General features: G+C 42.4%; 1 protein-coding gene across 6 annotated transcripts in view; it reads left to right on the forward strand.

The window, feature by feature from the left end:
• The first annotated feature begins 332 nt into the window (after positions 1 to 332).
• The window catches only part of si:cabz01068815.1 (solute carrier family 51 subunit beta), a 29,275-nt gene continuing 4,874 nt past the window's right edge, over positions 333 to 24,733 (forward strand). Inside the window, exons 1-5 of one of the 6 annotated variants that reach the window (XM_041175196.1) lie at positions 334 to 492; positions 1,821 to 2,204; positions 2,767 to 2,893; positions 14,880 to 14,980; positions 22,365 to 22,514. In XM_041175196.1, coding sequence (XP_041031130.1) covers positions 14,923 to 14,980; positions 22,365 to 22,514 — 208 coding nt within the window. In that variant the 5' untranslated portion in view covers positions 334 to 492; positions 1,821 to 2,204; positions 2,767 to 2,893; positions 14,880 to 14,922. Of the gene's footprint in view, positions 493 to 1,820; positions 2,205 to 2,374; positions 2,492 to 2,766; positions 2,894 to 14,879; positions 14,981 to 22,364; positions 22,515 to 24,733 lie in introns of those variants that run through there. The other 5 variants (XM_041175198.1, XM_041175197.1, XM_041175199.1 and 2 more) reach the window with 5 other exon arrangements.

The following is a 24,733-nucleotide window of genomic DNA, read 5'->3' on the forward strand; positions in this document are numbered from 1 at the left end:
TTGGAATTATTGGTCCTTCAGGGAGTGGGGGAAATCAAAGGATTGAATCAGAATTTTTTGTGTTAAAAATGTCACGCTGTTTGATTTAGAAGTTAACACATCATTTGAGCTAACGTTAGTCCATACTTCTGTTAACAACTCTTGAGGTGCTGGATGCTAAAAAAAATACTGGGGTGGGGATGGGTGCGGAGGGGGTGAGTGAAATTCGTTTGCATAGCACCACTGCCAGGTCGATTCCCTTGGGCGCAAGCAGCATGGGTAGTGTCACCAGTGCTCTACTTTCCCCCCGCGGAAATTGGCGTAGTCTTGTGTGGCGCCACTAGCGCTCCACGGACTAATTTTTTTGGTTGTCCACCCGCCCTCCTCCTGCCCCTCAATCATCCGTCTCAGTATTTATATTGCACCAAAGAAGCCGTTTCGGCCTTGGTGCCTCAACTTGCCTTCTGAGGTCACTTTTCAAACGCTGGAATATTTTGATCCAGAAGTTGTACGGTGGGTACAATAATCGGGCTTGATTTTCACAGTCTCCCATAGCACTGAGCTTTAATCCACTCCAAGTAAAGTGTTTTTAGATCTATGTTTTTTTTTCATATGAATTGTGCACAGAAGTGTAAGGGTTTCTTTCCGTGTTGCGGTAGTTTACAAACAATTTTTAAGATTCTTGGTTTTGGCAATGGGTCTTACTGTTGCTTCACAGTCACTTTTACTCAAAATGAAACTTGATCATTTTGTCATAAAATGATCATTTCATCGTAAAGTTAGAACTTTGACAACGCCTAACATTTTCATTTCCCTTACTCATTCTTTGGAAATTTCTTTCATGGTTGACACTTACCATTTACTCCAACATTTAGTTTCATTTTTATGACGTTGGTTGCAGTGTTTGGCACAACTGGTTTAAGTCAGTAAAACAGAACTTGCATTAATGTTTCCAGTTCCGATGAAAGGTCATCGACCTGAAGTGTTTTTATGGCCCCATCACCATAAGCAAGGGGCTGTAAAATGCGGCGAGCCATTCTAAAGTCCGTTGACTTTAGCAAAACGTAAAATCCCACCGGTAAAATTCTGCCTGTCAATTGAGTTTCTTTCTCCTCAGATGCTTACAGAATATTTCCAGCACTTTCTGTTTTTATTTCAAATTTCCAGTGCCTGCAGTACTATACTTTTGCATTAATACAACACCCTTAATGCAATAACTCATCCCCGAAAGAAGCATAATCAGGCAAAAAAAAAAATGACATGGGGGCAAAAAAGGAGATAATTGGAACAGAAGCACAAAGGCTTGGTCAAAGAGATGGGTTTGAAGGAGCATCTTAAAGGCTGAAGAGAGGTGCAGAGGCGGAGAGGTTTAGGGTAGTTACCTTGGAGCTCCGGACTCTGATGGCTGAAGGCACAGGAACCACTGCTGGGATGATGGAAATGGGAGATGGACGAGGCCAGAACTGGAGGAAAGCAGAGTTCTTAGAAGTTGTAGGGTTGGTAGAGGTTACAGAGATGGGGAGAGGGTGACACTATGGAGGGATTTGAACAGCGCGACAAGAGTTGTAAAGCTGTGTTTATTGATTTAGGAGATCTTAAGAGTTGCTGGAAAGAGAGACATGTTGCTGACTCTTTTCGTCTTGTACTTATAAGGACAAATGCAAGAATGCCAAATTTCAAAGGATCACAACAATTCATGCTGTAGGAGAAAAGGGCACTGATTGGTGGGCAAGTCGACTCTGATTGGCCAAAGCATTGCCTTGGAGAAAGCAACAGGCTCCACAAACTACCTGGGAATTGAAAAAAGGCACAAAGCTTTAACATATTCCTTTTGTTTGCAGAGGACGAGTTCCTGCGTGTGAACGAATGTCACTTCTGCCCAGCGTAGATGAGCCTCATTACGACCTCGACTGATTATCTTAAATTAGTTGTTACTGCAGCTACTAACGCATTCAAGATTGTTCGGCAAGTGCTTCTCAATCACAGAACGACGTCTGACAGGAAACATTACGGCACAGAAGGAGGCCATTCAGCCCATCGAGTCCATGCTGGCTCTAGAGAAACCCAGTCAGGCATTCGTGATTGCTGCGTGGAATTTAATGATCTGAATCCAGGATCCAGTTTATACCATGGTTACCACTGGACTGGAGTGGGATTTTCACCCAAACATCATGTCAGAATCTGAAGTATCAGGATCCGGGCCATCGTAAGGTAGAGGCTGAAATGTTAGTTAGAATCTTCAGGTTTCTGTAATACGCCTTGAGGTTGTGTCTCAGTAGTTTTACAGAGGTTGGTAATTACAGTGAGAACATGTCCTGATTGTTGAGTAATAGCGAGTTAGGCAATCGAAGTAGTTACTCAGTAAACTGCTCGCGGGGTCAATGACACCGTCAGAATAAACGTAACGAAACAAGAAACATCCCGCTCACAACCGCAGAGAAAAACGCTTCAACGCAAACTGAACTGTGCAGGGAAAATCGTCTTTACCAAAGGGCAGAGAAACAATGACAAGGTTTAGTTAATTAGAAATGCCAGTCTATTGAAGTCTGCAAGGTGGGAGGGCACTGAAAGTAAAAGAACGACTCCCAGGAAGGTCATGCCGTAATCAAACTAATGCAATTTTTTATGACCACTTATTATGTCTATAAGTGTTTGACAAGAGACTTGGTGAAAGGACATGTTGCTTTCTAACCGCGGCCACTTCCTGTCCAGGGAAATTTGATTTGGGATTTCCAGTCTCCTACCATTCCCCGTGTGTAACCCTTTCCTTTGGGATGTTAACTGCAGATTGAGGACTGTGAAGAAGTTTACGGAGGACCACAATTATCCAGATCAGCCTTTGCACCGCACGGACGCTTGGATTTGACGCTTGCCTGATCAAGTTGACTTGTTGCCCGCTGTACAAGAAGCAAAGGTAAAACAATCCCTGTCTCCCGAATTTGGTAATTCGGTTCAAATGCCAGGACGGAAAATTGATTCAGTGGGGTTGGAATTTCATAGTGGACGGAGGGAGGTAGGTTGCAAAATTCAAATCTCCCAGTCTGCTTCTCCAGGCGGTTCCTCCTCCTGGGGATTTTGTTGGTAATGTAGAGAAGTGTGAAGTGACTCATTTTGGTGGGAAGGACAAGGAGAGGCAATATAAACGGTAAGTGTGCAAAGTGGCAGGGGAGGTTGAGAACACGGTTAACAAAAGTGAATGGAATCCTGGGCTTTGTAAATAGAGGCACTAGAAAAGCAAGGAAGCCCTGAATAATCTTGTAAATTGCACTGGTTCAGGCCACAGCTGGAGTACTGCATCCAGTTCTGCACATTCCAATTTAGGAAGGATGTGAAGGCATTAGAGAGGGTAAAGAAAAGATTCACTAGGATGGTTCTAGGGATGAGGAACTTCAGTTACGTGGATAGACTGGAGAAGTTGTGGCTGTGCTTCTTGGAGAAGAGAAGATTAAGAGGAGATTTGATAGAGGTGTTCAAAATCATAAGAGCTCTGGACAGAGTAGCCAGGGAGAAACTGTTCCTGCTGGCAGAAGGATCGCGAGCCTGAGGAGACTGATGTAAGGTGATTGGCAAAAGAAGCAAAGGCAACACAAGGAAAACTGGTTTATATTGCTTGTGGGTAGGATCTGGAATGCTCTGCCTGAGAGTGTGGTGGAGGCAGATTCAATCGTGGTCTTCAAAAGGGAATTCGATCATTATCTGAAGAGAAAAGTTTTACAGGAAAGGATGGGGGAATGGTACTAGATGAGTTGCTCTTGCAGAGGGCCAGCACAGACACAATGGGTCAAATGGCCTCCTTCTGTGCTGTAACCATTCTATGAAAATGTGATTTTGGAAGGGACATACAGGAAATACACAACTGGAGATGAGGTGGCAGTACAACGTGGAGTTAGCCAAAGAGGTGGGAGCCATTCAACAATGAATAAAAGGAGGGAGGACCCTGGTGCACTTCATGCATTGGCACACAGTGATGATTGCCTGAGCAAAGCTCACAGCAGGTTTAACGTGTTGGGGCAATTAGGAGGGATTGAACCTGCAGGGCTTAGTGAGGCAAAGCAGGGGGTAGGTCCAGGCAACCATAACAGTGCAGCTGGTGGCAAGTAAGGCCATCATTGGACATGGGGCTTAGCAACTTTGAGTTGCTATGAGGAGAATGTGCTCCAACAACAGGTTGGTCCTGAGGGATGCAGAGGTGATGCACGAGGGACAGGGAGGACACAAAAGAGTCAGGATGCATAGAGTCCATCACCAAAGAGTCAGCTTCCTGGATATGTTGGTGCATCAGTGCTATCAAAGTCTGAACTATCAATTGGTTACTGACTGTGTGCCCTTGTGGAGGAGTACCTCAGACCTCACTGATTACGTGGGCACACCCTGCTGGTAGCTGTGAAATTCTCAGTAGCATTGAGCTTCTTTGCTTTTGGTTCGTTTCAAGGACTGGCAGTGGACCTGAGGGGTATAACACACATGGCTACCTATCAGGGCATCCGATAGGCAATGGATGTCTGGTATGGGAGGCCATCGGAGTAACATTGAGTTCCAGACTTATGGTTCCACATAGACACAGAGGGCTGTGGGATTTGCCTCCATGGCAGGATTCCCTCAGGTGCAGGAGTCTATGGATTGCACCCATGTGTTCAACAAGGCCTGGCTGAGCTGCCAGGGCCATTTCTCGATAGAAAGATATTCCGCTCCCTCAGTGTACAGCTGTTGTGCAACCACCACAATTGTTTTCTGCAGGGGTTTGTGTGACATCCTGGCAACTGCTGTGATGCCTTCATCCTGAGGCAATCATAGGTGCCACATCATTTATGCCAGTGGAGTGACTGCATGGATAGCTGTTGGGGGACAAAGGCCATCCATTGAAGCAATGGCTATTGACAACTATGTGCGACTTTACAATGGAGGCACAGAGGTGGTAAAACCACCACCACCTCAGCACAGGACCACCATAAAGCAGGCTATCGGTCTCCTGAAAATATGGTTCTGGTGCCTTTACTGTTCGGGGAAGGGTGCCCTTCACTATGATCCCTCAAGGGTTTCTCACATTGTGGTGGTATGATGTGCTCCTCATAACATGACCCTCCAGAGAAGCCTGGAGAGGAAGATGCAGAGGACCGGTATATGCCTTGGGTGAAGGAGGAGGAAGAAGTGGTGGAGCACAGTAACCCAGCTTTGCAAGGCCCTCCACAGGTCTGGCTAAAGTGTCAAAACCATTGACCAAGATGGCATGAATACACAAGGCAACCAACTACACTAGCATGAGTCACACAAATACAGGCACCCTTCCCCTGAATGCTTCAGATCCTGGAACGGATTTTTAAAAAGTTAATTCATGGGATGCGGGTGTCGCTGGCTAGGCCAGTATTTATTGCCCATCCCTAACTGCCCTCGAAGGTGGTAGTGAGCTGCCTTCATGAACTGCTGCTCACAAGGAGTGAATGCATCCAAGATGCATATGACACAGAGATATGTCCTTTCTCTCCTCAATATTGGAAGACAAGTTGCCACTGGTGACACAATGGGTGGAATTTTACACCGGTGGGAACTTATGGTCCTGCTGAAGTCAATGGACTTTTGAAAGGCATGCCATACTTTACAGCCCCATCCCCGCCGCTTCAGAGCCATAAAATTCCGCCTAGTGTCTCTTTGCACCAGACACCTACTTCATCATTCTTAACGCCATCAAAACATTGGAATCACAGAAGTTTGGGTTCAGTCATCAAACATTTCATTATATTGAATCATTATCACTGAAAATAACCATGACATACGTTGTTCAAATGCACCACAAAATGAAACCACTGACAGGGCACCTTGCACTCGTGGTAGCTCCTACATGGCTGAGACTGAAGTGAAGACAGGGTGCTCGCGTCTGTGTGCCTGTGGCTGAGATGCTCATGGTGGTTGTCCTCGGTGTTGTGGCGCGAGTGGCTGCCCCCACCCTCTGCCATCCCAAAGAATCTGGAATACACATTAATGGCTGCCAGGCTGCCTTTAAATGGTGCTTTGAAATTATGCCCGCCATATTTAGCTTTCACCCCTTCACTATGCCCGCCACCCCTAATTGCACATCAAGCATTCCATCAGGTCACTAATTGGCGGCCTCCTTGGAAATTGTGTTGAACGTCAGGCGCTGATGTGGAGCAGAGTCAGAGTCTGGGAGTGACCGTGATGACAAGGTCCTGACCCTGAAATGAAAATCTAGCCCAAAGACTTTTTTCACTATTAGCTGGGCAAGCTGAAAATGATGACCTTGACTCCTACTCATTGCAACAATGCGATACAAACACCCCAGTTGAGGCCAATAGTTAAATTTGACTCGCTGAATAGGTTGAATAAAGCATGGGAGAAAGTTATTGAATTGTGGACATCATCTGTGTACCAAAACATGACATCAGGGCAAATGAAGAATATAAATCACTGCTTAGGCCTCAATTCTGGACATCACTTTTTGGGAAGGATGTCACGGCCTTAGAGAGGGTGCAGCGGAGATTTGCTGGAATGATACGAGGGATGAGGAATTTCTCTTTTGTGACAAGACTAGAGAAGATGGGATGGTTCTATTTAGAATAAAGAAGATTTGGGCAAAATTTAATAGAGGTGTTCAAAATCATGCAGGATTTTGATAGTGTGAATAAGGAAAAATTGTTTCCACTGGCAGGAGGGATGGTTACCAAAAGATGCCAACTTAAGATAATTGGCAAATGAACCAGAGGGGAGAGCCACATGGAGCATGGAGGATTTCGTGCATTGACGCACACTACCTGAGCAGAGCTCACAGTGGGTTTAATGTGTAGGGGCAATTGGGAGGGATCGAACCTGCAGGTCTTAGTGGGGCATAACAGGGTAGGAGGTCCAGGCACCCAGAATAGTGCTTTAACAGTAAATACAGCACTATTATTTGGAAGTCTCCGTCAAAGATTCATAACTGCAGCCATTTTAATCCCTCATTCAAGAGCCTGCACAGCCATTTAACTGCATGGATGTACTTAAAGAAAAGTTGTATCCTTGTTCTGGCTCACTGCCGAATATTTGGGTTCCCCAATCATCCTTGCCAGTGCGCCACCTTTTTTTTTATCCCACCAGCATTGTTTAAATGACTTAACATCTGAATTATAACGGAGGTAACCTCTTGCTGGGCATTGGTCCCACTCCACCACACTCATGACACGGAGAGGAGCCTCAAAAATCTCCAGGGCACTGCAATGACTCCTCCATATCCATATCACAGAACAGCTACATTGTGCTTGCTAAGTCTCCTTCCATGTGCATTTTCTGGCAGCAGCAGCAGCCAATACACTGAAAAGTGAGCATTAGCATAATTATGTGATCATAAACACTGACCTTTGATTCAGTTGAATTTTTTTGAAGCAGTCTGAAAGATACATGACAGTAGGATTGATGATTTTGGAGGTGTCATTAACCTCACAGTTACAAGGGAGATGGAGGCCACATTTTTGACTTTGCTCATGTTAGTCTTGCATAAGTTAGCCAATGTCATTCCCCTCTATGAATTTAATACATTTTCATCTTCCTGTCTGTTGCAATATTCATCACAGCATTATAAGGGTATATCAGTGAACGATACAATGCTATGAATAATCAGAACGCATTCTGCTATTACTTTGATCAATGTGTCATGAGAAGGACACAATAATTGCATTTGCACTTTTGTCAAAGTCTTTCAAAGCATGCTAAACAAAAGCCACTAGTTTAATTCTATCAATGTGAAATATGAATTCTTCCACATAATTTGGCAACACTATAGTGATTTTTTTTTCAGAGTAGTGAATCTTGCTTGGCATTGCTTATGACAAGTTGGGGGATACGGTATTTTGTAAGTACGCAGCATTGAGGTGTAATGCATGATGCTTTCTTTATTCCACAGTTAATGTGTAACTGGTGTTTTTTTAAGGCCACAAAATACAATTGCTGTGCTTCCCTCAAATCAGTTAGAAGCTATTTTTCTGAGGTCAAATAGAGTTTAGAAGAAAGAAGTAAAAATACATCCGGGTGTATTCTGAGATCTAGCAACATCCTCTGAATCACTTGCAGCTGAAAGGATAACAATGTTGTAATTCACACGTTATATAAAAGTTAATCGCATAAAGTCGTTTAGTTGCATTAATCTTAAATCTGGATTTTCTCCTATTAATTTCTATGGAAACAGGAGCTGAGTAATTAAATACAACAGTATCCTGTTGTAACACAATGGTTAGTACAAGCCAGAGAATACAAAGCACAGATTGTCCCTTAGAGCCATGATCAATACAATTGTTTATTGCACCCAGATTTATAAGGACATTGTAAAATCGCATATCTAATATTGAATTACTTTAGCCAATTATATAAAATGGACAGGTTGTGAATACTGCCATAGTTTTGATATTGGCATTTATTTCAGTACTTAACTAATCGTTAAATACTAAAATATAAAAACAATAAATATGTAACATGTAAAATTCTCAGCTGCACAGAAGTCTAAATTCTCAGTTTCCTGCCATTATGATCTATGTTTAACACAATATGTTTACTATATCAAAATATATGCAGAAATTATGTGTAATTCAGTTTGTTACATAGAGTCACATTGAATTTACAGCACACACCCAGGCCATTCTGCCCATCTCGTATATAACAGTGTTTATGCTCCACATGAACCTCCTTCCACCTTCCTTCATCCAACCCTTTCAACATATGGTTCTATTCTTCTCTCCCTCATGAACATATTTAACTTTCCCTTAAATACATCTATACAATTCGCCCCAACTACACTACATGGTAACAAATTCCAAATTAAACACTCTGTCGGTTTTTTAAAAAGTCCTGTGAATACCTTATTGGATTTTTTGGTGCCAATCTTATATTGATGATCCCTAGCTTTGGACTCTCCCCACAACTGAAAACGCTGTCCACTTGCCTGGATGAGTGCAGTTCCAGCAACACTCAAGAAACTCCACACCACCCAGGACAAAGCAGTCTTCCACAAACAGAACTGTCCCAGTAGACCGATTGTGTCAGCTTGCTCCTGCCCCACGGAACTCATTTCTCGTTATTTTGACTCCCCTCTCTCTCCCCTTGTCCAGTTCCTTCCCACCTACATCCGTGATTCCTCTGACACCTTATGTCACATCAACAATTTCCAGTTCCCTGGCCCCAACCTCTTCCTCTTCACCATGGACGTCCAATCCCTCTACACCTCCATCCCCCACCAGGATGGTCTGAGGGCCCTTAGCTTCTTCCTCGAACAGAGGCCCGAGCAATCCCCATCCACCACTACTCCCCTCCGTCTGGCTGAACTTGTTCTCACATTGAACAATTTCTCCTTCAACTCCTCTTACTTCCTCCAAATAAAAGGTGTGGCTATGGGTACCCCCATGAGCCCCAGCTATGCCTGTCTCTTTAAGGGGTATGTGGAACATTCCTTGTTCCAGTCCTACTCCGGCCCCCTTCTACAACTCTTTCTCCGGTACATCGATGATTACTTCAGTGCTGCTTCATGCTCTCATCGGAACTTGGAAAAATTTATTAATTTTGCTTCCAATCTCCACCCCTCCATCATTTTCATGTGGTCCATCTCTGACACTTCCCTTCCCTTCCTTGACCTCTCTGTCTCAATCTCTGGTGATAGACTGTCCACCAATATCCATTACAAGCCTACTGACTCCCACAGCTACCTCGACCACAGCTCCTCACACCCCACTTCCTGTAAGGACTCCATCCCATTCTCTCAGTTCCTTTGCCTCCGTCACATCTGTTCTGATGATGCCACCTTCAAAAACAGTTCCCTTGACATGTCATCCTTCTTCCTTAACCGAGGTTTTCCACCCACGGTCGTTGACAGGGACCTCAACTGTGTCCGGCCCATCTCCCGCGCATCTGCCCTCACGCCTTCTCCTCCCTCCCAGAAACATGATAGGGCCCCCCTTGTCCTCACTTATCACCCCACCAGCCTCCGCATTCAAAGAATCATCCTCCGCCATCTCGGCCAACTCCAGCATGATGCCACCACCAAACACTTCACCCCCCCGGCGGCATTCCGTAGGGATCGTTCCCTGCAGGACACCTGATCCACTCTTCCATCACCCCCTACTCCTCAACCCCCACCTATGGCACCACCCCATGCCCACGCAAAAGATGCAACACCTGCCCCTTCACTTCCTCTCGCCTCACCGTCCAAGGGCCCAAATACTCCTTTCAAGTGAAGCAGCATTTCGCTTGCATTTCCCCCAAATTAGTCTACTGCATTCGTTGCTCCCAATGTGGTCTCCTCTACATTGGAGAGACCAAACGTAAACTGGGCGACTGCTTTGCAGAACACCTGTGGTCTGTCCGCAAGAATGACCCAAACCTCCCTGTCGCTTGCCATTTTAACACTCCACCCTGCTCTCTTGCCCACATGTCTGTCCTTGGCTTGCTGCATTGTTCCAGTGAAGCCCAACGCAAACTGGAGGAACAGCACCTCATCTTCCGACTAAGCACTTTATAGCCTTCCGGACTGAATATTGAATTCAACAACTTTAGATCTTGAACTCTCTCCTCCATCCCCACCCCCTTTCTGTTTCTTCCCCCTTCCTTTTGTTTTTTCCTATAATTTATATAGATTTTTCTTTTCCCACCTATTTCCATTAGTTTTAAATCTTTTATGCCCCCCCAACCCCCACTAGAGCTATACCTTTAGTGCCCTACCATCCATTCTTAATTAGCACATTTGTTTAGATAATAGCACCAACTTCAACACCTCTGTGTTCTTTTGTTCTTTTGTCTGTGACATATTTTGATTATCTGCTCCTATCACTGCTTGCTTGTCCTTACAACCACACCACCCCCCACCACTTCTCTTCTGTCTCCCCCCCCACCCCCCCTAAACCAGCTTATATTTCACCCCTCTCCTTGGATTCACCTAGTTCTGTTGAAGGGTCATGAGGACTCGAAACATCAACTCTTTTCTTTTCCACCGATGGTGCCAGACCTGCTGAGTTTTTCCAGGTAATTCTGTTTTTGTTTTGGATTTCCAGCATCCGCAGTTTTTTGTTTTTATCTGCTTGATTGGCACCCCATTCACCAGTTTAAACATTCATACCCTCCACCATTGACGCACAGTGGCAGAATTCACAAGATGCACTGCAGCAACTCGCCAAGGCTCCTACAACACCACCTCCCAACCCCACAACTCCTACTATCTAGAAGGACAAGGGCAGCAATGCATGGGAACACCACCAGTTGCAAGTTCCCCTCCAAGCCACACCCCATCCTGACAGGGAACTATATCGCCGTTCCTTCACTGCCCCTGGATCAAAATCCTAGAACTCCCTCCCTATCAGCAATGTGGGTGTATCTATACCACATGGGCTGCAGCAGTTCAAGAAGGCATCTCACCACCACCTTCTCAAGGGCAATTAGGAATGGGAAATGAATGCTGTCCTTGCCAGCACAGCAATGCCACATTCCATGGAAGAATAAAAACTATTCTCTACATGTACTCTATCAAGTTCCTTCATAAATTTAATGATCGATATTATATTAGCCTCAGCATTTTCTGGTGGAGAGACCCCCAGCCTATTCAGTCTTTCCTGATAGTAATAAGGTGGCATAATGGTATTGTCACTGGACTGGTAATCCAGAGACACAGAGTAATGCCCTAGGTACATGGGTTTGAATCCCACAATGGCAGATGGTGGAATTTGAATTCAATCAAAAAAAAAATCTGGAATTCAAAGTCTGATGATGACTGTGAAACCATTGATGATTGTTGTAAAAACCCACCTGGTTCACTAATGTCCCCTTAAATAATTCCCTTAGGGAAGGAAATTTGCTGTCCTCTGCTGGTCTACATGTGACTCCAGACCCACAGCAATGTGGCTGACTTTAAATGCCTTTAAATAAGGGATGGGCAATAAATGCTGGCCTAACCAGTGACACCCACATCCCATGAATGAATATGTAAAAAAAATGTAAAAAAAAACCTTGCAGTTGCTGACACATGCTATGGAAAAAATATAATTGAGGTCAATAATGTGAACACACTCTGGAGCTGGGAATACCAGAGATAGCAGCTATCTTCAATAGAGCTACAAAATGGCTATTCACAGCCCCACAGAATCATCTAAAGGCTAGCCCAAAAGCAAGGTGAGCTCACATCTGTGTTGTGGTCCCACCAGAGACCATTATGCTTTACAGTGATCGCTGAATGATGGATCAAGTCCTTTCTTAGCAATCAGTTCAAAATGATGCCTATGACTTTACAATGTATTAAAATAATATGTTAAAAGCCATTAATATTTCTTCAGTTCTTAGCAAGAAAATTGCTTTTTCTTACTGCTATTGTTGAACGCTATCTTTACAATCTTGTGATAATCAGATTTCCCTGAAGTTTACCACTTTTGTGCTGCCATTCTCTCTATATTATTATTCTTTAGAATTTGCTTTTTCAGAAGGGGAATATAAATTAATTTAAGCCACTGCTCAGCTATTGTCTAGCACTGACCCTGCGGCAATGACCAGCTTCAGGGTGGATAATAAGAGAAATACTGCAGAAAACTAATCTCATAACGACTGCTAGAAAATAATTTAGTTTGGCCATCTGGGCATACATCATTATTTTTAATTGGTAGAAAGAATACAGAAACAATGACAGATCAAATGAAAGGCTTCACTTAGTAGAATAGCAATTGTATGAAACATGAGTGAAATTATTGGTAGGATAACAAAGTAGGGGAATTATGCCTATTAGCTTAATGGAAAAAGTGCTCATTAAACAAAGGAAATAAGGTTACTGATAAAGGATAAGTCAATAAAATTCTCATTGTACAGAATCATATTTTCAACTAAATGTAGAATGATGCGGACTGTCACAGGTGAGAGAAATGTATAAAAACTGGTAGTTTGTGATGGGGATGTCTTGTAATGCAGTGATAGCATCCCTACCTGTGGGTTCAAGTGCCACATCAGGACTTGATGGCCATAGACGGTCATAGTGCGGCCAAACAGTTCACTGCCAATCAGTAAATCCTTCTGATATGCCTCTGGCAGCCGGTAAGAGTGGGAGAGTTTCTGGGTCAGCCATTTGCTGAAGGCAGTAGCAAACCACTGCAGTACCTTGCCAAGCATAACCTTGGACCAAAACAGAAGCCTTTTCACCAGGGCCTTTTCAATTATGAATGGCTTTTAACATTGTTAAGAGAGTAAGTTTGTAATGGGTATTTAGTTTTCTAAAGACCCAAGATATTGAGCTCAAAACTCACCTGAATCACCAAACCAGACCAGACTCTCATCAGGTATGATTGTAAATACTATCTCTTCAAATGTTCAAATACTATACCTAGCTTTTATGCTCAAGAGCCTTATTGTAAACTTCATACACAGGATAAATGAAGAAGGTCAGTTGAACTATCTTATTTCATCTATCTAGAAAGACCATCCAGTTGAATGTACGGACAAGTCATGTCTACTAGAAGCCTTAGATCCCTTTCAACTTAATCCTTAGCTGTGGAACATATTTTCCTCTTTGTGTAAAATTAAGGAAAAAATATTTTAGCAAGTTATCACGATGAACCAAAGAGTTAATCCAATTCACGTTAACTTTATAAACAGGAGAAAATAAAGTCCACCAAAGGTCTTTTTATCATTCTTAGAAGATAGACCAGTGAGTATGGCTGCCGCGGCTTTCCAGATACTCAGTGATACAAGACCCTTGCATTTTTCCAACAATACAGTATACCTAGAAAGTAAAACACAATATTTTAGATTTGCTAGACCTGTTTATTGCTGTTTAAATTGCTATAATAGAAATTAATATCTATAGGAGAAGTAATACCAAGAAAACTTTGAGGACAGGAAAGAAAAACTTACCTCATATTTCTATCTTGATACTTAACAAGCATAAAAGCATAGTATCTTTATAAGCTAATTACAATGTCAACTGATATATAGAGCAAGAATACCATCAAGATGTGCAGCTCGAGTTGGGAAATTTCCAAACCCAGCATACTCATCTCCATAAAAATGCCCTCCGCATGCACTATTTTCACTCAAGGGAGATCTGGGCAAGATCAATTCAGAAAGCCAACCTTGGAAGTAGCTCTGATGCAGCCACGGAAGTGGGTGAGTGTCGAGGTCGGCTGGTTAGAAGGCCTGCCTCAGTTCTCTGGGACTTTGTTATGTTAAAGGTTGTTAGGCCCTTTAGCTCCTCACTCTCCCACATGCCACCTCAATGCCTCCATGCTACTTCCATGCCCCAATGCCATCTCTTTGCACCCATGTCCCTCCCATAGCACCCCCCCTCCCCCCACATCCTTCATGCCCACTCACCCAGTATGCATTATAGAACCAATAACGCAAGGGCAAGTGTTGAAATGCACTTAAAAATGCTCAAATATTTGCTTTAAAAATACTGCTACTCTTATAAAAGTATCAATCAGACAGATCCATTATAATATCAATAACAGAAGCTTTACATCACTTCATACCTCGAAATCTTGTCGAATTAAAAATAATAGCTCATTAAACCTCATAAAAATGTCAATCAATCAAAGCAAACACTCTGCTTCTACCTGTGAAAACATATCCCTGTCGAGCTAATCCGTTAGAGAGCCTTGGAGCTCAGCCAAACATTCATTACTAGGCCATCTGTGAACTGTATCATCAGAAGTAGATGACCAGACATCTGTTTCTGCAGGTAGCCATATGACTTCTGGTTCATATTTACCAGCTGATGATGGGAATAGTTCATTGGATTAATAAATTACAGCTTTAGCTAATAAATTTACCAGCAGGCTATAGCTTTGGTTCATACTCACCGCTTCATTACTTTGACTGAACGAAGCACTTTCTTTGTGAGAAGGAGGATTTCAGGTTATACATGAGTTCTGTTAAGATTCCTTTTATCTTTTTTCCTGTAGATCTCGATATATTGGACTTCCATGTACTGTAATATAGGAAAAAATGTGTGAGTTGAAGAGAGGCCCTTTTGGTTGGCTTATTCTGTGTGTGCTCCTGCAAGGTAATAAATACTGATGTCTTGAGAGGGAGAGTGTCTGAAACACTCATCAACAATTTGCATCTATATTGCCTATCCTTCATGGAAGTGATGTCTCAGAGTATTTTACAAGTGCAGAGAACAACATGTAAAACGGGAAGAAGAATTTTGGGTGGTGAGAGTGCAGGTTGGGACTAATGAATACGTTTTTCCATAGAATCTTACAGCATAGAAGGAGGCCCTTTAGCCCCTTTTGCCTAAGTTTATTTCTTTGGTAGAGCTATCCAATTAGTCCCACTCCCCCATTCTTTTCCCATGGCCCTGCAACATTTTTCTTTTCAAGTATGTATCCAGTTCCTTTTTCAAGAGACTTTTGAAGACAGTGAGCAGGTTAGGAAAAGAAAGTGATTTTTGTGGGACATTTCCAGAGGGGCAGAAATGCGGTGCCAATTTGCTGCAAAGCAAGTTGAAGAATATTTAAATTTTTTTTATTGTTGTCGCAAATGAGAAACATGAGCCCACTTCATACTGTAATAAACCATTAACTGTTTGTCCAATCAAAATCTGGTTAGTAATCCAATATCTAGTTACATCAGAATGTCTTATGTTCATAAGTGTCTTAGAAATCTATGCTGTTGTCATATTTCAGTTCCTGTTCTGAGATTGAGGTGTGCTGGCTCCATCGCACAATAAGCAAACTTTTATTATACTCCTCTAACACATGCACAGAGCTCCATTCCTCAAGGGCCAGCTTTTAATGTAAGCAAAACATGGGCAAGAGTGTCCCCTTTTTCCTGGATTGAAGAAAATCCATATCAATGTTTAACACTTCTCCGATGATCCAGGTGGCCCACCAGATGTTGCAGCTAGATGAAATTTCAGCTGGTGTAAACTCGGAATGTGAGATGGGCTGCTTGTAGGGGTGGTGAAGTCCTGCACTGCTCAGATATGTTATGTTCTGATGTCAAATCAGGACCTGAGTCATAAAATAAACTGCTATCTTTTATGGCAATCACATTGGAAACTTGATGTCAAAACAAAATTATAGTGTAGTGTAACCATTCCCAAAGATAACAGATTGGCCTGTATTTTTAGGTCTGAGATCAAGCCAGTCTGTTCGCAACCTTGATGAGCTTCCAGCCTATATTAGTGCAATCACTAATACTGCCTATTTCCACCTCCATAACATTTCCCAGCTTCATCATTGCCCAAGCTCATCTGCTGCTGAAACCCTCATCCATGCCTTTGTTACTTCTAGACTCAAACATTCCAACGCACTCTTTGCTGGTCTCCCACATTCTACCTTCCGTAAACTTGAGGTAATCCAAAAAGCTGCTGCTTGTATCTTAACTCACTTGAATTCCCATTCCCCTATCACCCCTTGAGCACGCTGACCTACATTGGCTCCTGGTCAAGCAACACCATGATTTTAAAATTCTCATCCTTGTTTTCCAATCCCTCCATGACTTTATCCCTCCCTATCTCTCTAATCTCCTCTAGCCCCTTAACCCTCCAAGACATTTACACTCCTCTAATTCTGGCTGTTTTGCATTTGCAATTATAATTGCCCCACCATTGGTGGCTGTGCCTTAGGTTGCCTAGGCCCTAAGCTCTGGAACTCCCTCCCTATGCCTCCCTGCTTCTCTACTTTGCTTTCCATCTTTAAGGCACTTCTTAAACCCTGCGTGTTTGGCTAAGCTATTGGTCATCTAGCTTAATATCTCCTTATACAGCTCGGAATCATCCTTTCTTTTATAGTGTTCCTGTGAAACACCTTGAGACATTTCATTATGTTAAAGGTGCTAAATAAACATTTGGTGTTGTTGTCCCAACAGCAACAAATCCTGAGATGTTCACCACTATTGAGAGTCGGGACTGCACTGCAACTTCCAGTGTGCGCGATTTTGCGCAGAGGCCATACTTTGACAATTTGGGCTGATTGCCCACAAGTTACACTGATTTTCAGGTCCTTTTTATTTAGAACTGACGTTAGGAAGTGCAGAGTCTGCTCGGGAGCACATCCACCATGCAAGGCTGTCAGTGGAAGGGGTGACAAGCACAGGTGGCTGTCCCTGCCAACTTAATTAAATGAAACAAATAAACAAAGCACTTGTGTTTTTCCGCTACCTTCTTTCGCCACAGTGGAAGATCCCAATAAATTTGCTAAAGTAAAAACAATTGTATCTCCCGTGTAAGCATATTGCCATCATATCTGGAGTTAGGAGATACAACTCACATTAAATCGCTCCAAATGTACTGCACTAAAATATCTATGTAAGCAATTGGGACTAGTTTAATTTTGCCAGCAACCCATGATTTTGAATTGTTTCATGTAAATTCTGCTCACAGAGACTACCTATGTAACTTTAATTAAAGACCACGGTGTTTAGCTCTTTGAGAAATGAGTAAGATTGGAGGTTGGCAGCAATATATTCACAATCACTCAAAAATGATATTGTGCATTATTAAGTGAACAAGGCTTTGATGAAATGTTATTGTAAAGATTATCTTTAATCAGAGAGTGGGGGAGGGATATATGTAAACTCAACGTTAGCTTATAACAAACAGGACTTACATAAGTTTTTATTTTTACACTTATTCGATCATGTTATTTTTAAGGGTGAATTCTGATCGTGATTGCAAAGTTATTTGCATGAAATCTGAATTTTACAGCCACAAATAAAGCATTGACATTCAATGTATTAGTCGTACCTCAGTAGAGTTCAGATACCGGTATTCTTTAAATATAGTTGTGACACAACACTCTCCTTTCTCCCTGTATGCTGAATATATAGGAAACTCTCTCTTTAGTGGCCATCATGGTGCAATTAGGTTTTCTTAAATACCAGGCAAAACCGCAGGCTGGTGTTGTATGTACAGTTACTTCATAAGGGCAGACTATGATGTGGCTTTCGCGGTTCTTTTAAAGAATCACAGAATCTCACAGTGCAGAAGAGGCCCTTCAGCCCATTGAGTCTGCACCGACACATGAGAAACACCTGACCTACCCACCTAATCCCATTTACCAGCACTTGGCCCATAGCCTTGAATGTTGTGATGTGCCAAGTGCTCCTCCAGGTACTTTTTAAAGGATGTGAGGCAACCCACCTCCACCACCCTCCCAGGCAGTGTATTCCAGACCGTCACCACCCTCTGGGTAAAAAAGTTTTTCCTCACATTCCCCTAAACCTCCTGCCCCTCACCTTGAACTTGTGTCCCCTTGTGACTGACCCTTCAACTAAGGGTAACAGCTGCTCCCTGTCCAGCCTGACCATGCCCCTCATAATCTTGTACACCTCGATCAGGTCACCCCTCAGTCTTCTCTGCTCCAAGGGAAACAACCCAAGTCTATCCAACCTCTCTTAAATGTTTCATCCCAGGTGACATCCTGGTGAATTTCCGCTGCACCCCCTCTAGTGCAATCACATTCTTTAAGTCAGGGGCTACCCAAGTTGTTCCGTTTACCAGGGCTATACACTCAAATTCTGATTATTTGGCCTTTGTTTTCTACTCTAATGATTTCAATTCCAAACAAGGGACTGGCTATTTCTCTCACTCATTTCAAGATAATACAGGACAATTCCAGCTTTGTTTGTGTTACTTTTCAGGTGCCATCCAAATTTTACTGGGTATAATTACACTAAACCCCTCATGGCACAAGTGTCATGTTGAAGCTGGTGAGAGGACAGAGTCTTCAGGTGCATGTCTGTGATTCAAGAAGGCACTTTCCCTTCTTCAATTCATCGTAAATTATCTCTAGTCTGTTCTGTGATCCAGATGCCATATACATCCATCATTTTCTGCTGCCTCCAATGATGCTTGCTGACTTTCCCTAAGAATGACCTTCGTTTGGTGGGCATGTTCTTTGAGTTGTGCTACCACTTCCCTTAGATGTACTGTCATGACCTGATCCTCAGAAGGTTCTTCCTCAGAAAGTTCTTCCTTTTCTATCTTATTTGTTTCAGATAGTATCTTTCTCAATCTATTCCGCATGGTGTTTACTGAATGCTCTGTGTTGAATGCAGTGGCAACATCATTGAGTTTAATTCTTTGTGTTCAGTTATGTTTTGTGTTGCTCTTGGGTTCCCTATACAGATCGGCGATTTCTTTCTTGTCTACCGTGGTACCTGTTCTCTCCCAAAATTCTTCACTTAACTGACCTAACTTTCTTTCTTGCAAATCTCTGGTTTTGTGTTTGCACCAAGTGGTAAATCCCATTGTCAGTTAGGTTGAGCATTACTGGCAGCATTTCATGATGCACATCAAGGTATAATACTGTGTTAGGAATGACAGCTAAACCATTGCTATGGCTCTGTCTGAGTTGAGGACATTCTACTTCTCCAATGTCTGGAGGTGTACTAACCGGAGGAGGTGGCTTGATGTCAGGTTTAACTGCTACAATATTGGTGATAAAATCTTCCAAAATGCATTGAGGAACAGCCCACTGTGCCAATAATTGGGAGTCTCCAGATTTACAGGTGTGATCATAAGCAGGGCTGCGTGGAATCAATCTTCTCCAAATGATAGGGACAGGTTTACTTTGCCTTGTCTTCAAAGTACCAATAATCTGGTGTAAAAGCTGTTTAAGGTGTTGCCCTCTTAGTTACTTCCCAATTTTGGTTGTCTGGTCAACATCGTCTGCTCTCATGCACATGTAATTACCTGTGTGAAGTTCACTCCACCATCTAGGCCAACATAACTTAACCTAATACTCAAGTGCATCCGTCATAATCACAGCTGGAATGGTCCTGTTGTCCCAAAGATCCTCTACTTTTCCCAGGTGTCACCGTCTGTTGCCTGTCTCATGAACCAAACAAAGTTGTGAAACTTAGTTCTTTCCCTAGTATATTTCCAGTGGTATTCACATACTATGCATATTCCTTGTCCTTCCTTAACTGTCCATGTCTGTTGTCTACCTCTCAGGACACATACAGTCAGCAAGATAATCTCCCTTAATCTGTCCTCTATAATTCCATGATTCTACCTTTCCTGCATTGCCTGGAATCACCTGTGGTCTTTCAAAACAATATCACGTTCAGCTGGATCCCACCAGTCGAAATGTACCTTTCAAGTTTGAACTAGGAGGGTGGTGTGTCATTGGGCTCTGAGAATTATATACTTCCTTCTCAATTGCGATGAATGGCTGCTAGAGGTTGACGAATTGATAACAATATTAAAGTCCACATTTTCAAAGTCTACTTTCTTCTCTCTCTCATCAACCTTTAAGATAAATGCAGTATTTACTCATTTACAGTTTTTAACGATTAATGTGATACCATTTCCTGACTTCCCTCTTCCCTGTCTTTTCTTCTCCATTTGTACTAGGTACACTGCTGGACTCCATTTATCAATTATGGGAAAAAGTCCCCTCCATTTTAGATTGAATGCAATGTCTCTTTTGCCATCATTGAGTCAAGTTAAGCAGACACACTAAATCGTACTAAAATCAAATCTAAAATGGAGGCCAGTTTAGACTACCACACAACAGCTAATTTTCTGAATCCAAATGTTGTCAGTGACATCAGTCTTCTAATCCTTGTTGATATGAAGGTGTAAAATGCAAAGAGGATTATGTAACCTCGCAGATTTCAGTTTCTTTATCAAATGACTTTGCAGAAACTGATGTCAGTTCATAGGTAAATATGAAGTACATGTGGGTTAACAAACTGCAAATCAATGGAGTTTAGAAGATTGGTGTCTGTTGACAGCCTCAGGTATTGGTGTATCAGATATAGTTACCTAATACTTGATGTGTAGCTACCTGGTTGGGTAAAAATCATTTTTTTTATTCATCATGGGATGTGGGCATTGCTGGCTAGGCCAGCATTAATTGCCCTTGAGAAGGTGGTGGTGAGCTGCCTTCATGAACCGCTGCAGTCCATATGGTGTAGGTACACCCACAGTGCTGTTAGGGAGGCAGTTCCAGAATTTTGACCCAGCGATAGTGAAGGTCGATGCCAGGTGGCCTGTCCAGTCTCATTCCTTATAGAATCTTTAGTGGTTTGATTCAATTGAGTGGTTTGCCAGGCCATTTCAGAGGGCAGCTAAGAGTCAGCCACATTGCTCTGGGTCTGAAGTCACATGTAGGCCAGGCCAGGTAAGGATGGCAGATTTCTTTCCCTAAAGGACATTAGTGAACCAGATGGGTTTTTATAACAATTGACAATGATTTCATGATCATCATTAGACTTTTAATTCCAGATTCTTATTGAATTCAAATTTCACCATCTGCCGTGGTAGGATTCAAACCCGGGTCCACAGAGCATTACCCTGGGTACCTGGAATACTAGTCCAGTGACAATAACACTACAATGAATTGTTAAGTGACAGCGAACACTGTGAGACCGGAGAGACTAAACTCTTCAAACTGATTTAAAATATACATTTCTTTCTGAACAACAACCAATGTGCTTTGTTCTGATTAAAACCTGTACAACTTAAATATTTATTTGATTGAGGTATCACCAAAAACAGAAATAATGCTGTAGTATTTGGTTGGAGTTGGCGCAAAAGTTGGTTTTGGGGTGCTACCAAATTCTAAGGGTCCCTGGTCATTGTTTCACCAGGAGGCTCTTCCATTAGCCAGATTTCACTGATCAGCTGAACCCACCTACCACATTCAGCTAGTTATATGAATTAAGTCTTGTCCTTCTTGAAAAGAGCTGAGGTTGCTTGAATCCTAGTAATATATAAATGGGAACAGTAACCACTATTAAAAATTTTAATGATGTAACTCACTGGATTATGAATTAGCTGCCAGTTTTATCTGTTATATCACAAAACATTAATGGATATAGATAGTAGAAATTTTGGCAGCACCAATGCCATAGGAAGTACAATAGAAACAGAAAATACTGGAAAAGCTCTCTGGAGAGAGATACAGGGTTAACATTTCGAGTCATTTGGCTTCTTCTCCTGTTTTTATTGCAGATTTCCGGCATTCACAGTATTTTGCTTTTATCTTTGTAAAAAGCACAGCAGCCAAAATGCTCATAAGGTCCCACAAACAACAAAGTGATAATGACCAGATAATCTGTTTTCTAGTGATGTTGACTGAGGGATAATCATTGACAAGTACAACAGGGAGAACTCCCCTTGAAAAAGTGCCATGAAATATTTTGCTTTTCACCTGAGAGGGCAGTTGGGGCCTCAGCTTAACATCTGATCAATAGAAAGCACATCCAACTGTGTAGCACTTTCTCTGTACCGCTCTGAATTATCAGCTAGGTTTTGTCCTCCAGTTTCTGGAGTGGGACTTACACCTTTCTGTCTCAGGCATGAGCGTGCAATGCATTGAACTACAGATGATGCAATAGTTGCAATTGATTTGCAAAGGATGGGAGTTGTGGCTTTTAGACTCTGCATAAAGATAAAGCCCTAATAAATATTTTCTAATTGCACTGAACAGAAAACCTAGAGATAACATTAGTAAAGACTGAAATGCTATCAGCGGAATTTAAAGAAACTGGCGATGGGGCTATCAGTGATATGAGGCAGAACAAAACGGAAGTGGAAGAAACTACGACAACGAGACAAGTACCTTATCCAATGGAGGACCGTACGTAGTATACTTCAATTTTCCCTTTTTAATATATGTCGCTTGACTTAAAAAACTTAGATTGTATGGGCATACCTTGTACTTTACAATGAATTATGTAATATTGTTAAAAGTTGGTGATTCAGACCGTTCAAGGTCACTTGAAAAATTAGAGAAGGAATGTTCATGGAAGTAAATTTTTCTTTCCAGTAAATTAATCTGATTGGATCTACAGTTTCTTAAACTACGATATTAACATCTGATGTTATACTACAGGTAATAGGTCTGAGAATGGCACCAACTGAGCATGACTCACAGCCAGCAGATCTAAATGATATGACAGGCTTCATGTTCCTTCTTTGCCCATTGCAAAAGGATCTCTGCACACAATTGTTTGGATACAAGCACAACATTCTACTCTGGCATCTACTCTGGGTTAGTCTTTAGTGTCAGTAGATCCAGTGAACTTACCCTGACAACATTAAAATTATTTAAAATGAGGGGTTCATTTGCCCCTCCTTTTCTAATCAGTTTTCTCCCTTCTCTCTCCTTCCCTTGAGAGAGTCAGCTCCACAATGGAGAATGGGTTCTTGCATAGGAATCCTCACCCATTTCCCCCATCAGTATATCGTCCATCACCAGGTTAAACATTTGACCAACAATAAATGATAAAAGAATGATCTTGCAGTGAATGGGTTCTCTACCTCATTTGAGCAGTCTTTCATGATTGTGGCTGTGATTGGTTGATCTATTGTGGTGGTCATTAGCGAGTCCATCAGGCTGGGAGATTGTTAAAATGAAAACACAATGAGCAGGAAAGACATGACAGACAAGACAACATCTGCGGGGGAAAGCAGGTCTATGAAGAGAGGTTGGATAGACTTGGGTTGTTTTCCTTGGAGCAGAGAAGACTGAGGGGTGACCTGATCGAGGTGTACAAGATTATGAGGGGCATGGACAGGGTGGATAGGGAGCAGCTGTTCCCCTGAGTTGAAGGGTCAATCACAAGGGGGCATAAGTTCAAGGTGAGGGGCAGGAGGTTCAGGGGGGATGTGAGGAAAAACCTTTTTACCCAAAAGGTGGTGACGGTCTGGAATGCGCTGCCTGGGAGGGTGGTGGAGGCAGATTGCCTCACATCCTTTAAAAAGTACCTGGATGAGCACTTGGCACGTCATAACATTCAAGGCTATGGGCCAAGTGCCGGTAAATGGCATTAGGTAGGTAGGTCAGGAGTTTCTCACGTGTCGGTGCAGACTCGATGGGCCGAAGGGCCTCTTCTGCACTCTGTGGTTCTGTGAGGGTTAACTTTTCAAGTGGAGATACCCCATCAATAACCTGTCTATTCTTTTTATTTTCTTCCCATTCTTTTTCAATTTCACATTCCAGTATTTTTTCTTCATTCCTTTCCTGGGGTGTGTGCGCCATTGACAAGGCCAGCATTTGTAGCCTATCCCTAATTGCCCATGAACTGAGTGGCTTGCTATACCATTTCAGAGTCAACTACACTGCAGTGGGTCTGGAGTCACATATAGGCCAGACCCAGTAAGGATGACAGATCTTCTTCCCTAAAGGAAATTAGTGAACCAGATGGGTTTGTTCAACAATTGACGACAGTTTTGTGATCACCATCACTGAGACTGGCTTTCAATTCCAAATTTGTTAATTGAATTTAAATTCCACTAGTTGCCATGGTGGGATTTGAGCTCATGTTTGCAAAGCATTAACCTGGGCCTCTAGATTCCTAGACCACTAGGCCCCCGTTGCCTCATTATCCCTGTCCAAAAATCATTTGTGCTCTGGATGCTGATCACAAGTTGTTAGTCAGTTCTTTAAGTTGATATATTGAGGTTTCCTTGATGGATAATCAATGCTAGTTTGCGAAGTGAACCTTGCCTCCAGAGCACCACCCAGAGATATATAGTGCAAAGTTTTCTGGTCTGCCTGCTACTTACTGATGATATATTTATAGCTGACATCAGCAAAACACATAGAGCTTTGTGTAAAATGTCAGTTCTTTGGAAGACAGCTGCTTGACACAATATTAATCCATATGTCTGAATGCTCATTAAAGTCAATAAGGCAAGAGAACTGAGGGTTATGTAAGTTAAAAGTTATCATTTTAAAAGTTAGGAATAAGAATAACCAATCAGGATGGCGTTACTGGCAGAATCAGTTACCTATAAAGGGCCATTGAAGTGAGACAACAATCCCCATTGTAGAAACAAAGAACTTATTTTTAT

The sequence above is a fragment of the Carcharodon carcharias genome, chromosome 26 (genome assembly GCF_017639515.1).
Source record: "Carcharodon carcharias isolate sCarCar2 chromosome 26, sCarCar2.pri, whole genome shotgun sequence".
In the NCBI taxonomy this organism is placed as follows: domain Eukaryota; kingdom Metazoa; phylum Chordata; class Chondrichthyes; order Lamniformes; family Lamnidae; genus Carcharodon; species Carcharodon carcharias.